We start from the raw sequence: 14,176 nt of genomic DNA on the forward strand, positions 1-14,176 counted from the left end.
GATTAATTCAGCTCTTTTATTAAACAATATAGTTAAAATCCACTTATGTAAAACTTCTTAGACTTATGCTGAACAACCAAAGCCTCTCTAGAGGGTCAGCATTCAATTGATCACTTAATTTTAAACTCTTTATGGTAGCTGAAAGTTATGGAATGAATAGTCCCAAATTCAGCCTGTTTAAATTAGTGTTCATAAACGGAGCAAAAATTCCTGTGCAGAATAATCTGTGAGCCTTTAATTATTACAGCTGCCACAGACTCCACTTAAGAAAATGCCAAATCAAGTTATAAAACCTGCATGAAATACAATATGAATATGGAACTTTATCAAGTACCTGCACTTCCAGCTAAGAAGTGTAATGTAGCTGTATAAAAGAATAATTTTGCTCCTCTGGATATGAACTTCCTGCACTAAAATCACAAGAAGAAGTTCCTTGAATTTATATCTGTTTTTATGATATTTTCATGTCACACCTGGTCTGTGAAGGTAACTATGGCTGAGCAACTAAAGGTTTGGGGAACATTCCTTTAGAAGGTCAATAATTCACAGCAAGAAAATTTTGGGGTAGTTAAAAAGCTTTATGATACAAGGAGTAAAGTTGAGGGAAAATGATTTAGAGATATAAAAAAATACAGAGTGCACATTTACTTTACTGTGCATATTTATGTCCAGCTGAGCTGAGAACCAGGTAAGGGCAACTCTGACATTATTTCCTCCACACCAACCCCCCCACTTTTACTGCCTGTACATATTGCCCATCTTAAACTTGTATCTCAGGCCTTTTATCCCTGAAGAATTGGCTACTAAAGAGGTTTTTCAGACTAAAATCCTCATTGCATCTGCGACAAGCTCCCTACCACTGGTATTACTACAGCTGGAGTTACTTTAATTAAGTTTTTGCCAACTGCAGCCAAATATGACCTTATCTAATAGGTGTTCCTGGCAATCTCATGAGCTGAGATCCTTTCTGGGAAGCAGAAATTTGCCAAATCTGGCAGCACATCCTCATTTCAGTGCCACGTGCTGCAGCATGTGAGACAGATGCGTTGGGCAAGGCAGCTCATTCCTGGCCATGTGGAGAACATGCAGGGTTGAGACACAGTCCAGAAAATAATTAATTAATAATTAGTAAAAAAAAAAAAGTTTAAACTTAACGGTGCAGACTTTGCCCAAGTAAACTTGGGAAACTCCAGCGAGGAGGAGTTTGGGATGTGCCCAGAAGGAGCTGCTAGATATCAAAACCATTGAATGGAGAACCAGATTTTGGCACTTCTCCTGTTCCAAATGGCACTGGCAGAGCTCTGCTGCTGTGCAGTGTGGATGATGGCTTTCCAGGAGATTCCCAAGCAGAGGAGGGTTGGTGACACCACCTGGGTTGGTCCAACATGATCTCCTCTGAAGGGTTCCTCCTCTGTGTGTGAACTCTGTCTGGGTGACAAACAATGCTGTGGGAAAGCAATTTCATTGAGATAACACTTTTCTTGCCTTCTTGCAGCCACAGGTAGCTCAGATTTAAGCAGTTAGCTAATAGGTAAACTCATAAAAACACATTTTTCCACTTCAGAAGAGCTTTCTTTTTTTGTCATGAAGAGACACTTAATTTAACAATTTCCCTGCATTATGACAACACTTCTTGCAGATTTCTTTCTCCCTCTTGATGTTTCCCCTGCACAAAGAGAAGGATTATTTAATGTTTTTGCTTGGTTCCTCTGGGGTACAGGTGCACATGCCTAAGCTCAGTTGGCTTTCCCACAGAGCAGAGAGTGATGTGCCAGCACAGCATGGAGCTGAACAAAGGGAAGTTGTCTCTCTTAGGGTTGGGATTGAAAGTGTCTGAGATGGTATTTTGTGCTTGGACTTAGATATTTATTATTTATTATCTATATTATACTTTTATAAACTGGGAGTTTCACAGTATTTTACCAATAAGCTATAAAATGGCTCCCTATCTATTTTTATAAAGTCTTTTAAGAAAAAAAAAGATTTAATTAAGAAATGACACTTAAATTATTTTTACTTTTAACTTAATAATTAATTACTCATAATTTGGACTTTTCTATCTAATTATACATTACTAAAACCTATGAAGAAGAAGGTGAAGAAGGGCTTGCTACTGTTTTAAAACTTCTACCTCAGCTTTCTATATATTACTATATTCTAAAACATTAAGTTTTCTATTATGTAATATTACACACTTCTATTCAAACTACACACCCATAATCTCAGATCTGTCATTCAGTTTTGGAAGTTTTCTCTATGGCTTCAGGTTAAATGCAGCGTTTTCTTGAGGGTCTGTGCCTAAAACCACAGAAAATCAAAAATTCTCAGCATCTATTGTTCTAACAGGAGGTGTCAACCCAGCAGCTGCACCCAGCTTCTTAAATGGGAGCACACTTCTCTGCTTGGCTGCCTCTTGTGCTAGTTAAGCAAAACTTGTCACAGAAAACAAAAAAAAAAAAAAACAAACCAAAACAAAAAATAATTGCCAACTTGGTTTTAGCACAAATCCAACTCTTTGTTGTTTTGCACCCATCAAACATCAGCCTCCTGCACGCCTCTGGCAGGAGCCTGGCAGGAGCACAAAGCACACCCAGGTGCATCCTGGCAGGCAAACCCTCCTGAGAGGGTGGGAGAGCAGGGCTTGGGCTTCTCAGGTTTGGGATTCACTCACCACGCTCCTTTTCATACTTAGAATAGAAATTTCTATGCAAATGCTGGGTTTGGACTCACTGGTTTTAGCCATCTAAAAGGCAGACATCTTATTTTCCAGCTTCTCTCCTCTTTTTTTTCTTCTCTCTTCCTCTCCTCTCCTTTCCTTTCCTTCCTCTCTTCTCTCAGGTAAACATGAGGAGGTTCTGAAATTCTCCAAGTGAAGGAATTACCCCTGCACGTTCCTTTTCCCCTTAACTTAGAGATTCTTTAGACAATGAACTTTGACAAAAAAGCTCCTTAAATTAGAGATGATGTAGCAATCCTTGGCTATTGTGTCTAATTAAAAGTACACAGATTTTTTCCCTCCCAAAATGTAATAGGCAAATGTGTATTTATTTCTTTTTCTGTTTGTGTTCAGCCTGCTGGGTAGATTTCCTTTCATTGTAATTAGATTCAGGTACTCACATCAGCTGTTCTACACAGAGTAAACATTAAGATTCCTGAATTTTCATTACATCTCTTATATTCAATGAATCATTTATATGCAAATTTACTCAAATTTTACAGCATAAATCTTCAATATTAGTGTTTTGTAGTCCTTTCTTTGAATTTCAGTGGCATATTTTGAGGGAATTTCAGACAAGCACTGCCAAAACAGTAATAGGCTTCAATAACTGCCTTTTGTAGACTGAAGTGACAGCTTTGAGGTTGGAAAATTTTATCTTTTCTTTAATATTCAGTAGTTTTACACTGACAAGAAACACATTTTTGAGTCAATAGGCTGAAATCTGATAAGAAGCATTTAAAAACCCAAGTAGATTGATTGTGTGCAATCATTGCAGGAGAGTGACTCCAGCTAACAAAAAGGCTCAATCTTCCCCTGCCTCACGGTGACAATTTTGCTTTATAGGGAAGGAGCTTTGCAGCACATTATCTGCAGCACATAAGCTGCAAATGTGACCCTTTAGATTCTTTTTTTCCTGCCTTTAAAACGCTTGTTTAGAATTTCACAGACTTGTTTTCTCTGCCAATTTCCCCAGCATCACTTTTACGAGTCAGCTCATACAGTTTTTACTTTTCAGATGTCAAGGCCCTGCATTACATTTCCTACATTAGCAGGCAGGCACGGTGCTAAATGTCTCTGCTGCAATTAAAACAAACAAACATCAGCTTGGATCTGCCAAGACAGGAAGCTCTGACTCTGTGCACGCCTCCATAGGATGGAGAATATTTTTAGATTATGTGCAGAAATTAACATGATCCTCAATGCTGACATTTGTCTCTCATTCAGAGATGAGCTCTGAAAACAATGCTAATTACATTTGGAGTGTTTACACTTACATGTATCTTTCTTTTTTTCATCAAATTTCAGTTTTTAAACCGTTCTGCTCCATTCTGGTCTCTCCAGTTCCAATCACTTCAAAGCATTTGCTTTTGCACAGCAACAGCAAGAATCCCTTTATATTTTCTAGAAATGAGCCTGTAAGATTTCCTGGGGAAAGAGTCTTTTTAAAGAGGCCTCAAAGTATTCCAAGTAGGTCTCCTTTGTCATTACAGATCTTGATTATATTGATTTTAACAGATCCTTCTATGCAAACAAAAAATTTTACATATCTATAAAATGCTAATGAATAAAATTAGCATTTCACTGCAGACAGCCCAGTGCATCTCAGTGTACCTGTTAGCTGGAAAAAAAATGTTCATTTTTTTGCTTTCCTGTGTCTTTTTTCCCCAGAAATATTCAAAGTATTCACCTTTCTTCCCACCTACTCACCCCTCCTATAATCACTTCATTTTTCAGACTGATTTTAACTTCTCTCTGTACACAGGAGCTTGATCTACACAGCAGAGAAGAAAAACTTCACATCCTTTCTAGAACAGAAATTTGGAAAGTTTAGACAAGCTTTTGGGTACAGCCTTTTATCATCTCTGGTAACTAAACAACAACTCAAGCTAAGCACAGGTTAAAAGCAATTTCTCTTAGTTTAATCTCATTATGTTAATCAACTCTTTTACTACATGCATAACAGCTGCAGTGCCAATGAATAACTTCATTTCAGTGCCTTATAAAATGTCCTTTTTTTTTTCTTTGCACATCCTACTCATCTGCTCTAGAACACATCACAGCTGGTGGCTTACAGCTACGGGTTAACATCTAGCACAGAGCTCCCAGGCACCTCATTCATCTGTCTCTTGGATGGATGTGCTCAGTAACTTCCCTTTTTTAAACACAGACTTAATCCTAGTGGAGAAAAAGAGTGGGAAATATTATGTACCAGAAAACTTAAAGTTAAAGATTTTAGAATATAGTAATATATATAAAGCTGAGATAGAAGTTTTAAAACAGTAGTTAGTCCTTCTTCACCTTCTTCTTCATAGGTTTGAGTAGTACTGTATAATTAGACAGAAGAGTCCACATTATGAGACATGAGTAATTAGCTATTAAAGCTAAAAGTAAAAATCATTTAAGTTTCATTTCTTAATTAAATAGTTTTTCCTTAAAAGGCCTTATAAAAATAGATAGGGAGCCATTTTGTAGCTTATTGGTAGAATACAGTAAAACTCACAGAGAAAGAGAAAAAGATGGAGAAAAGAGGAAAAAAAGAGAAGAACCAATTCCATAGTGAAAAGCAGAATGCATGGAGCCACAGATTTTAATTTCTGCTCTGAATTAAATATGAAGACCAAGCTGTGACATCCTAAACACATCTACTGCTAGAGCTTTAGCTTTAAGCATTACATTAGCACCAACAAAAGACATCTAAATCATGAAAATAATAAAAATAAAAGTGGAAATACGTTATAAGTCCTCACTGTGGTTAGCAGACATGCCATGTTTTCATACTAGAATAGGAATGCAAGGGGCAGGACACAAAGGATACATCCTGGAGAAAGGCTTATTTGCAAGTAGAGTCCACAAGTACCTTCTTAAAATATGACTTTCATGAGCACTCTAGGGAGGAGAGCTGTTTTCTGGCTGCTGCAGGAAGCACCTTCTTGCTCCTTTCCTCTTCTGCTTGGCACTCCTGAGGAGGAGCAGACTCAGGGCTGCTCCAGCTGCAGCCCAGCCCTAGGGCCACACCTGGAAAAACCTGGGGAAAAGACAAAAATGCTAAAATATCATATGGGCAGCACATCTCCAAAACTGCCTGCTGCTGAAAAAATGTTCTCTTTTAAACAAATGTTCGATTTTAAACAAATCCACGTGCATGTTCCAGCAAGCCCTTCCCTCAGCCCAAATTACCTAGCAGGAGTTGAAGCCCTTCCTACAGGCAAGAGATGGTTTTTGAGCTCTTTGGTGAAAATATTGCATTTTGTAGGGCTGGCCAGCAAATGCCTGGGATTCAGGAGTTTCCACCCTGCCAGAGCAGGGCTCCAGGTGCTCCCTGCAGGGAGGACAGCAGAAGGATGGGAGCACAATTCTGCAATTCCCCTGCAGCTCTGCAGTGACACCAGTGACAAAATTCTGCACTTCTTCAAGTGCTACACATTTCTGCCTTGCTCTGTTCTTGTTTGATCTCTGGAATTCCACATTTTCCTTGCCTCCTGAGGTGGCCCTGTAAAATTTTGCCAGCTTCATCCAAAGCAGGGAAACCCTTCATCTCCATACATTTTCATCCATTCTCTTAATTTGGAGGTTGAATATATTATCTAGCCTAGCAACTGATGTGTCAGCAGTTATTGGCTGTAAGGGAATCTATTCGTGCACAGTTCTGATGCCAAAATAAATAATGTTTTCCTGCTTGAAAGGGTCCTGCAGACATAAAAGCCATAACTGCATCAAAGAATAAGATATTACTGCCTTAGTGTCAGGCCAGCAAGAGCTGCTCTTTAAATATGGACTAAAATAAGATGGAAAAATGCATAAAATGTTGTTTCATTAGTTCCTCGTTTGATGGTTATTTCTTTATATCCCATTCATGGTGAGAGGATAATCCCTTTAGCCCAACAACAACTCATTAACCACGTTCTCTCGATTAGAAATAGCTTCTTTTCTAACAAAGCAAACACCATAAACACTCCTGCCTCCAGCTCATAATGATTTTCTATAAGTAAATGTATCAGAGGCATAGTGCAAAGGGGGAGCTTGGTACAAAGAAAAATGGCACAGAAATGGAAGATATTTCTGAGCATAGAAAACTCAATTGCTGTACACATTGTGTGAATATTTTTATTGCTTACCAGAGGCCTTCTACTCAGGTGCTGAAGCAACTGCAAATAAAGTTAAATTTTCTTGACTTTCTGACAGTTTGGAGCTTCCCAGTAAAAGGAAATTTGGAAAGTTCCCACTTGAAAATGGGAGCTGGGAGAATACTTTTAAACATCTTACGTTTCAGAAACCCAAAGAAAACAGTGCAAAGGAGAAAACTGCTTTCGTGGATCTAGTTTATTAATAAGCATTGTAATTAACAAGACAACATGCTGTACAGAAACCTGAAATAGAACTACTGCAAATTGACTGGACTTTAGATGCTGCTGGACTGTAGAATATGGTGCCCAGCTGCATCATTTGTAGAGTGTGGTTAGGGCTGTTTCAATACACAGACATACACTGCTCACTCTCAGATCCTGTAGTATGCCACAGAGCAGGGAGATTTCCCAGAAATACAAACTCAAATATTTACAAGAAATCGTCAATCTCTTTCTTCACTAGGGATAACATAAGTTATACACAATTTTCCTATGTATACCAAATAAAATCTTTGCCTTCAACTTTACTTTGTGTCTGCACAAACCAATTCCTTCCCTTTTATTTACCCAGCTAAATCAGGGTAGTAAACTGCAGTGTGATCATTTAATTGCTTCTCATTGATTAAGGGTCGGTATTCAACCTGCAAAAGGAAAACATGAGAAATCAAATAAAGCCAAGCTTAAATTTTCCAAGTTTAAAACCTCAGCTTGACTCCAACAACCTTGAGCTAATCAAGCATTACCAGTGGAAATATTCAGCTCTGCCTTAGGCTGGACATGCTGGGAGCAGGGCAATAGTGGTGGCTTTGGGCTCCCCATGGAGTGCAGCTTGCTCAGGGTACCACAGAGCCACATTCCCATCCCTGATGGAAATCCCATCAGATCCAGGCCCAGGGATGCCAAGGCTGGGCTCAGCACCACAGCACTGACGCTGTGTGGAGCTGCCATTCATAAACCCCCAGGTACTATTAGCACGGGCTCATTGCCGTGCTAATTAGCTAAATGACCTGCATCCAGCCAGCCCCTACCCCAGAGCAGGTGCTCTGCAGGCTCTGCCTGGCCAGGCACACTGCTCAATTATTCTTCAGAATTAAGTTACACTTCAGAATGTGGCACACCTCAGGAAAACAAAGGAACGGCATCTCTTACTTCAAACTGTTTGACTCGGTTCTTTCTTTTAATATTTTTTTGTTGTTTGTTTGTTTTTTATTTTAGCATTGACTGCTTTACAATATGGAAATAGTCTTTTTTGCAATACTCAGGAGTGCAACAAGCATGAGTTTGGAGGGGGAATAATCTAGGCTTGACTGTGTGACACATCACTTTGAAGGCAAAGGTTTTCCTTTATTGTTACACAGTATGGAACAACTCTAATCATGTAACTAGCATTGTACTGTATATTGTATATAGAATTGTTTTCTCCACAAATTCACACAAGTAAGATAAAATAAGTTAAATGACTAAAAAAGGAAAAAAAAAACCCCACAAAAATATACAGTCTATGTACTAGATAAATTATTTATATATATGGCAAGATGTGTAACGAGTCTCTAGTAACATTATTCCTCTGGATACTGACATGCTACTCAGAAAAGTGTATTTTTATATATTAGAGATATAATATATAAAAATGAGGGAACGATTTATCTCCTGATAGAATGTGTATTTACAATTTATTGTTCTGTATCTTGTTGACTTAATTTTAAAATATCAAACACATTTCCATGGATATAATTTTAATATTTATAATGAGACTCATTGTCATAATGCCTTTTGATGATTTTTTATTCTTGTTTGGTTTGGGTGTTTCATTGGGTTTTTGTTTGTTTGTTTTCAAAGGAAGGGGCAGGGTTAAGTGCTTCTCTATCTTAGGCAAAAAAACAAAGTAACCCCTAAATATTTAAATTAGGTGAAGTTTGTTGGGTTTTTTCCCCTACCAATGAAAAAAAACCTCACTAATTCTGGGTCCTTCACCTTTTCCTATAAAAATCCTAAAATTGCAGAAATGAATTCTTTGCCAGGAAATTTCAGTTACAATTTTCATCCCTAAAAGAACTGTTGCAGGTGAAAAAACAAAAAAAAAACGGAGGGTTTTCCAATGGAGCTGCCAATTCTGTAAACATTTGGTATAGCAGCATCTGTACTAAAAACTAAAAACCTCTGCTTACAATAGCAGGAATTACTGCCGGTATTATTCTAAATTTGCACAATTAGTATGTTTGGTAAATCTGTGTAAACTACAGATAAGCTCATTTTTTGCATATCCCTGAAAATAACTGCCGAATTCTCTCCTCCTGACATCTCCAAAGCAAACAAAGGGCTTTGTATACTTAGGTATGAATTAATTTGTCAATTTTTTAATTGTCCCGGAATTGGAAATGAGATGTGTCAGTACCCGAAGGATTGTGATTTTTTTCCAGGATTGACATGCAACTGGAAGCCAGTGTGCCATATCTTTTCTAAACATTATTGAAAACTACTTAAAAAAAAAAAAAAAGAAAGCAAAAGAAGTACACCATTAGATAATCTGATGTCCATTAATTAAACCCTATCAGTAGGTTAAAAGTGAAGCTTTTTTTTTTTATATTTTGCACATAAAATCTAAATGTGGTTTGAATAGATTTACAGTGGGGACAGCGATATATAAAGCTACTTATACCTGCTGGGCACATAAGAGAAGCTCTTTTAGCATTCATTGGAAACCCTCAACAACTTGAACTTCTGTAAATTTTACAAGCAGCTAATATTACAGCATTTTTACACACAGTTTTGTTTATAAATTACAGATTTAAGTTACATTATGAAGCCTACATAGAGTTCTACCCATAGGAAATATTCACACACTGTTTTTCCCCTCCATACAGCTTCGATTGTCTCACTTAATGTAGCAATAAAACAAAAAAGTTATGCATTTTCTTAAAGGAAAAATTTCTTGGTATGTACATACTGCAAATGATGAAATGGCTAAAGACCAACAAAGTACTAGAAGGAAATACTAGAGAAAATATGGGTTTTTTTCATCTAAGAAAGGAAACTCCTTTTCATCCACTGTGGAATTTACCAAGAGAATATATTCTCCAGAACACTGAATACTGAAAAAAATCCTTCCTCTTAAAAGAGAATCACCTTGAGAGTTTTTCAAATAATATGATTAGGGTTTGCTTCTATTAATCTAACTTCCATTACCTAGTTCCTTCTTTCTTTGCTGAGCACTATCAGTCATCCTCTAACAACTAATCCACAATGACAAGTACTTCTTAATCTAACAGGTTTGTGATGAAGTAACTAATATGATAGTTAAACTTTTACTGGATACTTACAATAGGTGAATAGAGCTGTAAAAAAAGCCGTACACATCACTACTAAATATTCTTTAAAACACCGGTAGCTTGCTGCCACAACATCACATCAGCCAAAAAACCACCCCACTTCCTACTGTTTTCAGCAGTGCCCATGTAATTTTCAACTAACAGGAACAGTAGCCAAGCAAGCTCTGCAAGACAAAAAAAACAGACCAAAAAAAAAGAGAGAAATAGACTTATGGCTTAAAAAACATAATAAGTATAATATTGTTCCTTGAATTATTATAGAAAGTAAAATCTTGGAAATTAAAAAAAGTTGTTTGTTATTTGTTTCCATTTTTGATCTTGGATATCCTTTCATTGTCAGGTTGTTTATTTCACACAGAAAAGCCTAGTTGAGAGCTTTCTATTTCATCTATTGCATTCTTTCAGAGAATAAATACCTGTACATTGAGCCAATAAAAATTAAAATAAAAATCAGTTGTCACGTACATTCTCCTTCTTAATTATATAAAAGATAAATTTTGGTGGGAAGATATACCATCCTTCTGAGGAATTAGATTTTAGGATCTTATTAATTCTATTATGTCAAGCAATCAAATGAGAAATTGCTCACTTGATCTCTAAAGCTAAGCAAATGGAAGATGAAATCTATGAATATGCTATAAATTATAACAACAAATAAAAATTTGAGTAAGCTATTTTTAGACTGCAATATTCCCCAAACCGTACTAAGGAATTGCCTTCAAAGGGAGAAAGAACTGCTGGCAGATATTTGCACTACATGGCCCATGTAAGAAAACGAACAGGATTTTGTTCTTCTTCTGATTGTTTCTGGTTTGTGGGTTCTCTTCCCCATTTTCTGGATTTTACCAAGAACTACAGTAAACACCTTTCAACCAGGTCCTAAGGATTTAGATTTTCTCTTTCAGCTTTAGGATTCTATATACACAAATATTCACAAGCCTAACGAGTTTGTACGCGCCCGAGGAGCGGCGCTAGGCCGTGACCATCCACAGTCACACTTAAAGCCTGAAATTGGGGATTTGTCACATCTGCATTCACAGCTGGTGCTCGTGTATAAACGTGCTGCTGCTGCCAGCCCCTGGCGCCGGGTGGGACGCGGCGAAGTTTGCCAGGGGGATGACCTTGACGGGATCCTCGGTGGCGCAATGTCTTTCGCAGGTGTTGTAGAACTGGGGCCTGGGCCCTGCCTGGCCTTTGTCACTGTCGTCCTTTGGCAGGGGCCTCCCGAGAGTGTGACGTCCCTCGGGCCTGGCCCCCCGGCCCCAGCCTTGCTGGAAGCCAAACGATGGCAAGGAGGGGTTGGGCTGCTGGAACTGCGTCAGCGCCGGCGGCATCCAGCAGTTGTCGGAGTGGCCGAGGATGAGGCACTCCTGCGTGCAGTTCTCAGAGGCTTCGGCCAGAGCTTTCTGCAGGTTCACTTCGATAGCTGCGAGGGTGGAGAAACACAAGACACCATCAGGGGTGTGAGGACAGACACACAGAAGGAATCAAGGTCAGCAAAGCAATCCCCGTCCTACAGTGCTGGCCACAGTTGAGGAAAAGGCCTCCTCAACAAAGCAATTCCCATCCTACAATGATGGCCCCATTTTTGGAGGAGAAGACCTCTTCAACAAAGCAATTCCCATCCTACAATGATGGCCCCATTTTTGGAGGAGAAGACCTCTTCAACAAAGCAATCCCCATCCTACAATGATGACTTCAGTTTGGGAGGAAAAAGGCATCCTCAACAAAGCAATCCCCACCCTACAACAATGGGGATTCCATCCCACCCTCCCATTTTGAGAGGAAAAGGCCTCCTCAACAAAGCAATCCCTGTCCTACAATGATGGCCACAGTTGGGGAAGAAAAGGCCTCCTCAACAAAGCAATTCCCATCCTACAATGATAGCCCCATTTTTGGAGGAAAAGGCATTCCTCAACAAAGCAATCCCTGTCCCAAAATGATGGCCATGGTTTGGGAGGAAAAGGTGCAGAGCTTCCGTGAAGGTTCAGATGTTGGGGCCCACAGTTTTGTCGCAGTTCACACCATCATTAAAGCTTTATAATAAGCCCTTATACACTTGATTTTCTAGATCATACACCTGCTCAGGTTCGAAAAACACTTTTAGGACCATTGAGTTAAACCATTAACCCAGCACTACCCTGTTCAACACTGAAAAAAACCCAAGTGCCACATCCACACGATTTTTGAATGCTCCCAGGATCCCCCAGCTCCCTAAACAGCCTCTTCCAATGCTTGCTGACCCCTTCAATGAAGAAATTTTTTCTTAATGTCCAAACTAAACCTCCCCTGGCACAACTTGACTATGTCCTCTGCACCAGTCATTTATCTAAAATAATATTTTCACTCCTTACTATTGTCATTTCTGTAATAAAGCTAAAAACTTTATAAAAAAATAATGTCATTACTTTAGATATTTGCATAGAACTACTTGAAAGAAAAGGAACTTTTTTTTTAAATTTTCTCTTAAAATTGGATTTTTTTATTGTTTTCCTTTGCTTAAGGCAAGAAACTCTAAATTGGGCACTAGTCAAAGATGGTCCAAAGATGGCCTCAAAGATGCACTCAAGAGTTATAAGAATGAAAGAGTGTAACAGCTATTTTAAAGAGAAGTGATTTCTCCATGCATTCGATACTGGACACCTTGAAAAATCAAAGAGTACCAGCAAAAGAAGATGTAACCTCTATATTTTGTGAGCAATCAAAGCAGATTTCTTCAGTAGATGCAAGGTTTGTGCCCTTGAAAAAGGATTATAGAAATTTTAATTTGTTCAAAGGCAAAATAAACTACTAAATCTGAAAGATGTTCATATGTAATGCATAACTATTCTTGATCTGCTTCATTTAAATTGTGGCTTTAGCATGGTAGGTAAATTAAAAATTCATGGAATTAAATTTCTACACATGATTCCTCAAAATAGTTTTAGTATTGCAAGCGTTAATTTTATATTCTCTTCCTGTGTACATGGTTAAATACATCAGAAGAATATCTGATTGGGTCTTTCCTTGTGTTTTCTTCATAAAACTTCCCAATGAATGATACATACATATTTTTAATATCTGTCTTAATGAAAATAGCATTTAAAATCAGATTCTGGCTCATAAGCACTGGAGAAGGAATGCCACAAAAATTACTTATAGCAATGAGAGTGCTGAGTAGGAGCCTCCCACCCTCTGAGCTTTATGTTTAAACAGATGCTGCATTTCTGTTTTAACAAATATTTTGCATGTTGAAGTCTGTGTAAAGCTGCAGAGCACAAACACTTATTTCCATGTTACATCTCAATACAAAGGAATTAAGTTTTTTCCTTCAGGCATTGAAATGTATAATGCTGCTGTCCAAACCAGGATACATTTTTTAAAAATCTACCATTTTTTAAGAAGACAGCTGGCTGCTTGTTATACCATGAATGCTCTACTCTTGATTATTTCTCCTTCAGGATGCTGTACGTGTCAGCTAGAGGAGTGATTGTTTATAAATGTTATTTTGGTGTATTGCTGGCATTTCAACATGTCCTCAGTCATTTTGCCTAAGTATTTTTCAGTTTAATCCTGACAAAGCTTTGGCACCTTGCTGCTGCAATACTAATCCACTTTTGATGGGCACTAGGAGACATAAATATGGAAATAATTCAGTGAAGTCTATAGTTACTGCAAAAAAGAAAAGTTTCTAGTGGTAGATTAGTCTAATCTTTCTGTGTCCTACTATCTGCTATTAGAGACATAAATTTAAGTATATACAAGTCCTTTAAGCTCTTTAATTATCCAGGTTTGCTTCTATTCTGATGAAGGCAATCCACTGAAATCAGGTACAACCTTGACAGAGTGTGGAGTTATCCCCATTTTGTAGAGAAACTGATCTTTTCTTTGCATTAATTAACAAACCCTTAAAATGCTATTAATTCAGTTAAAATGTGAAACACACAATTATTTATTTGGAAATAATACTTATTTCTTTTGAGCTCTTCCCAGCAAGTGGTTACAACACTTTTACTGTACTGTTT

The 14,176-nt window shown here is 38.0% G+C and overlaps 1 protein-coding gene across 4 annotated transcripts in view; it reads right to left on the reverse strand.

Annotated features, from left to right (window-relative positions):
* Positions 1–6,963: 6,963 nt before the first annotated feature.
* PCDH11X (protocadherin 11 X-linked) overlaps positions 6,964–14,176 on the reverse strand; it is a 420,711-nt gene continuing 413,498 nt past the window's right edge. For 3 of the 4 annotated variants that reach the window (XM_030967927.1, XM_030967925.1, XM_030967926.1), the window contains one exon: positions 6,964–11,598. In XM_030967927.1, the coding sequence (XP_030823787.1) occupies positions 11,207–11,598 (392 nt within the window). In that variant the 3' untranslated portion in view covers positions 6,964–11,206. The remainder of the gene's footprint in view (positions 11,599–14,176) is intronic. The other variant, XM_030967928.1, reaches the window with a different exon arrangement.

The sequence above is a fragment of the Camarhynchus parvulus genome, chromosome 4A, assembly GCF_901933205.1.
Source record: "Camarhynchus parvulus chromosome 4A, STF_HiC, whole genome shotgun sequence".
Lineage (NCBI taxonomy): Eukaryota > Metazoa > Chordata > Aves > Passeriformes > Thraupidae > Camarhynchus > Camarhynchus parvulus.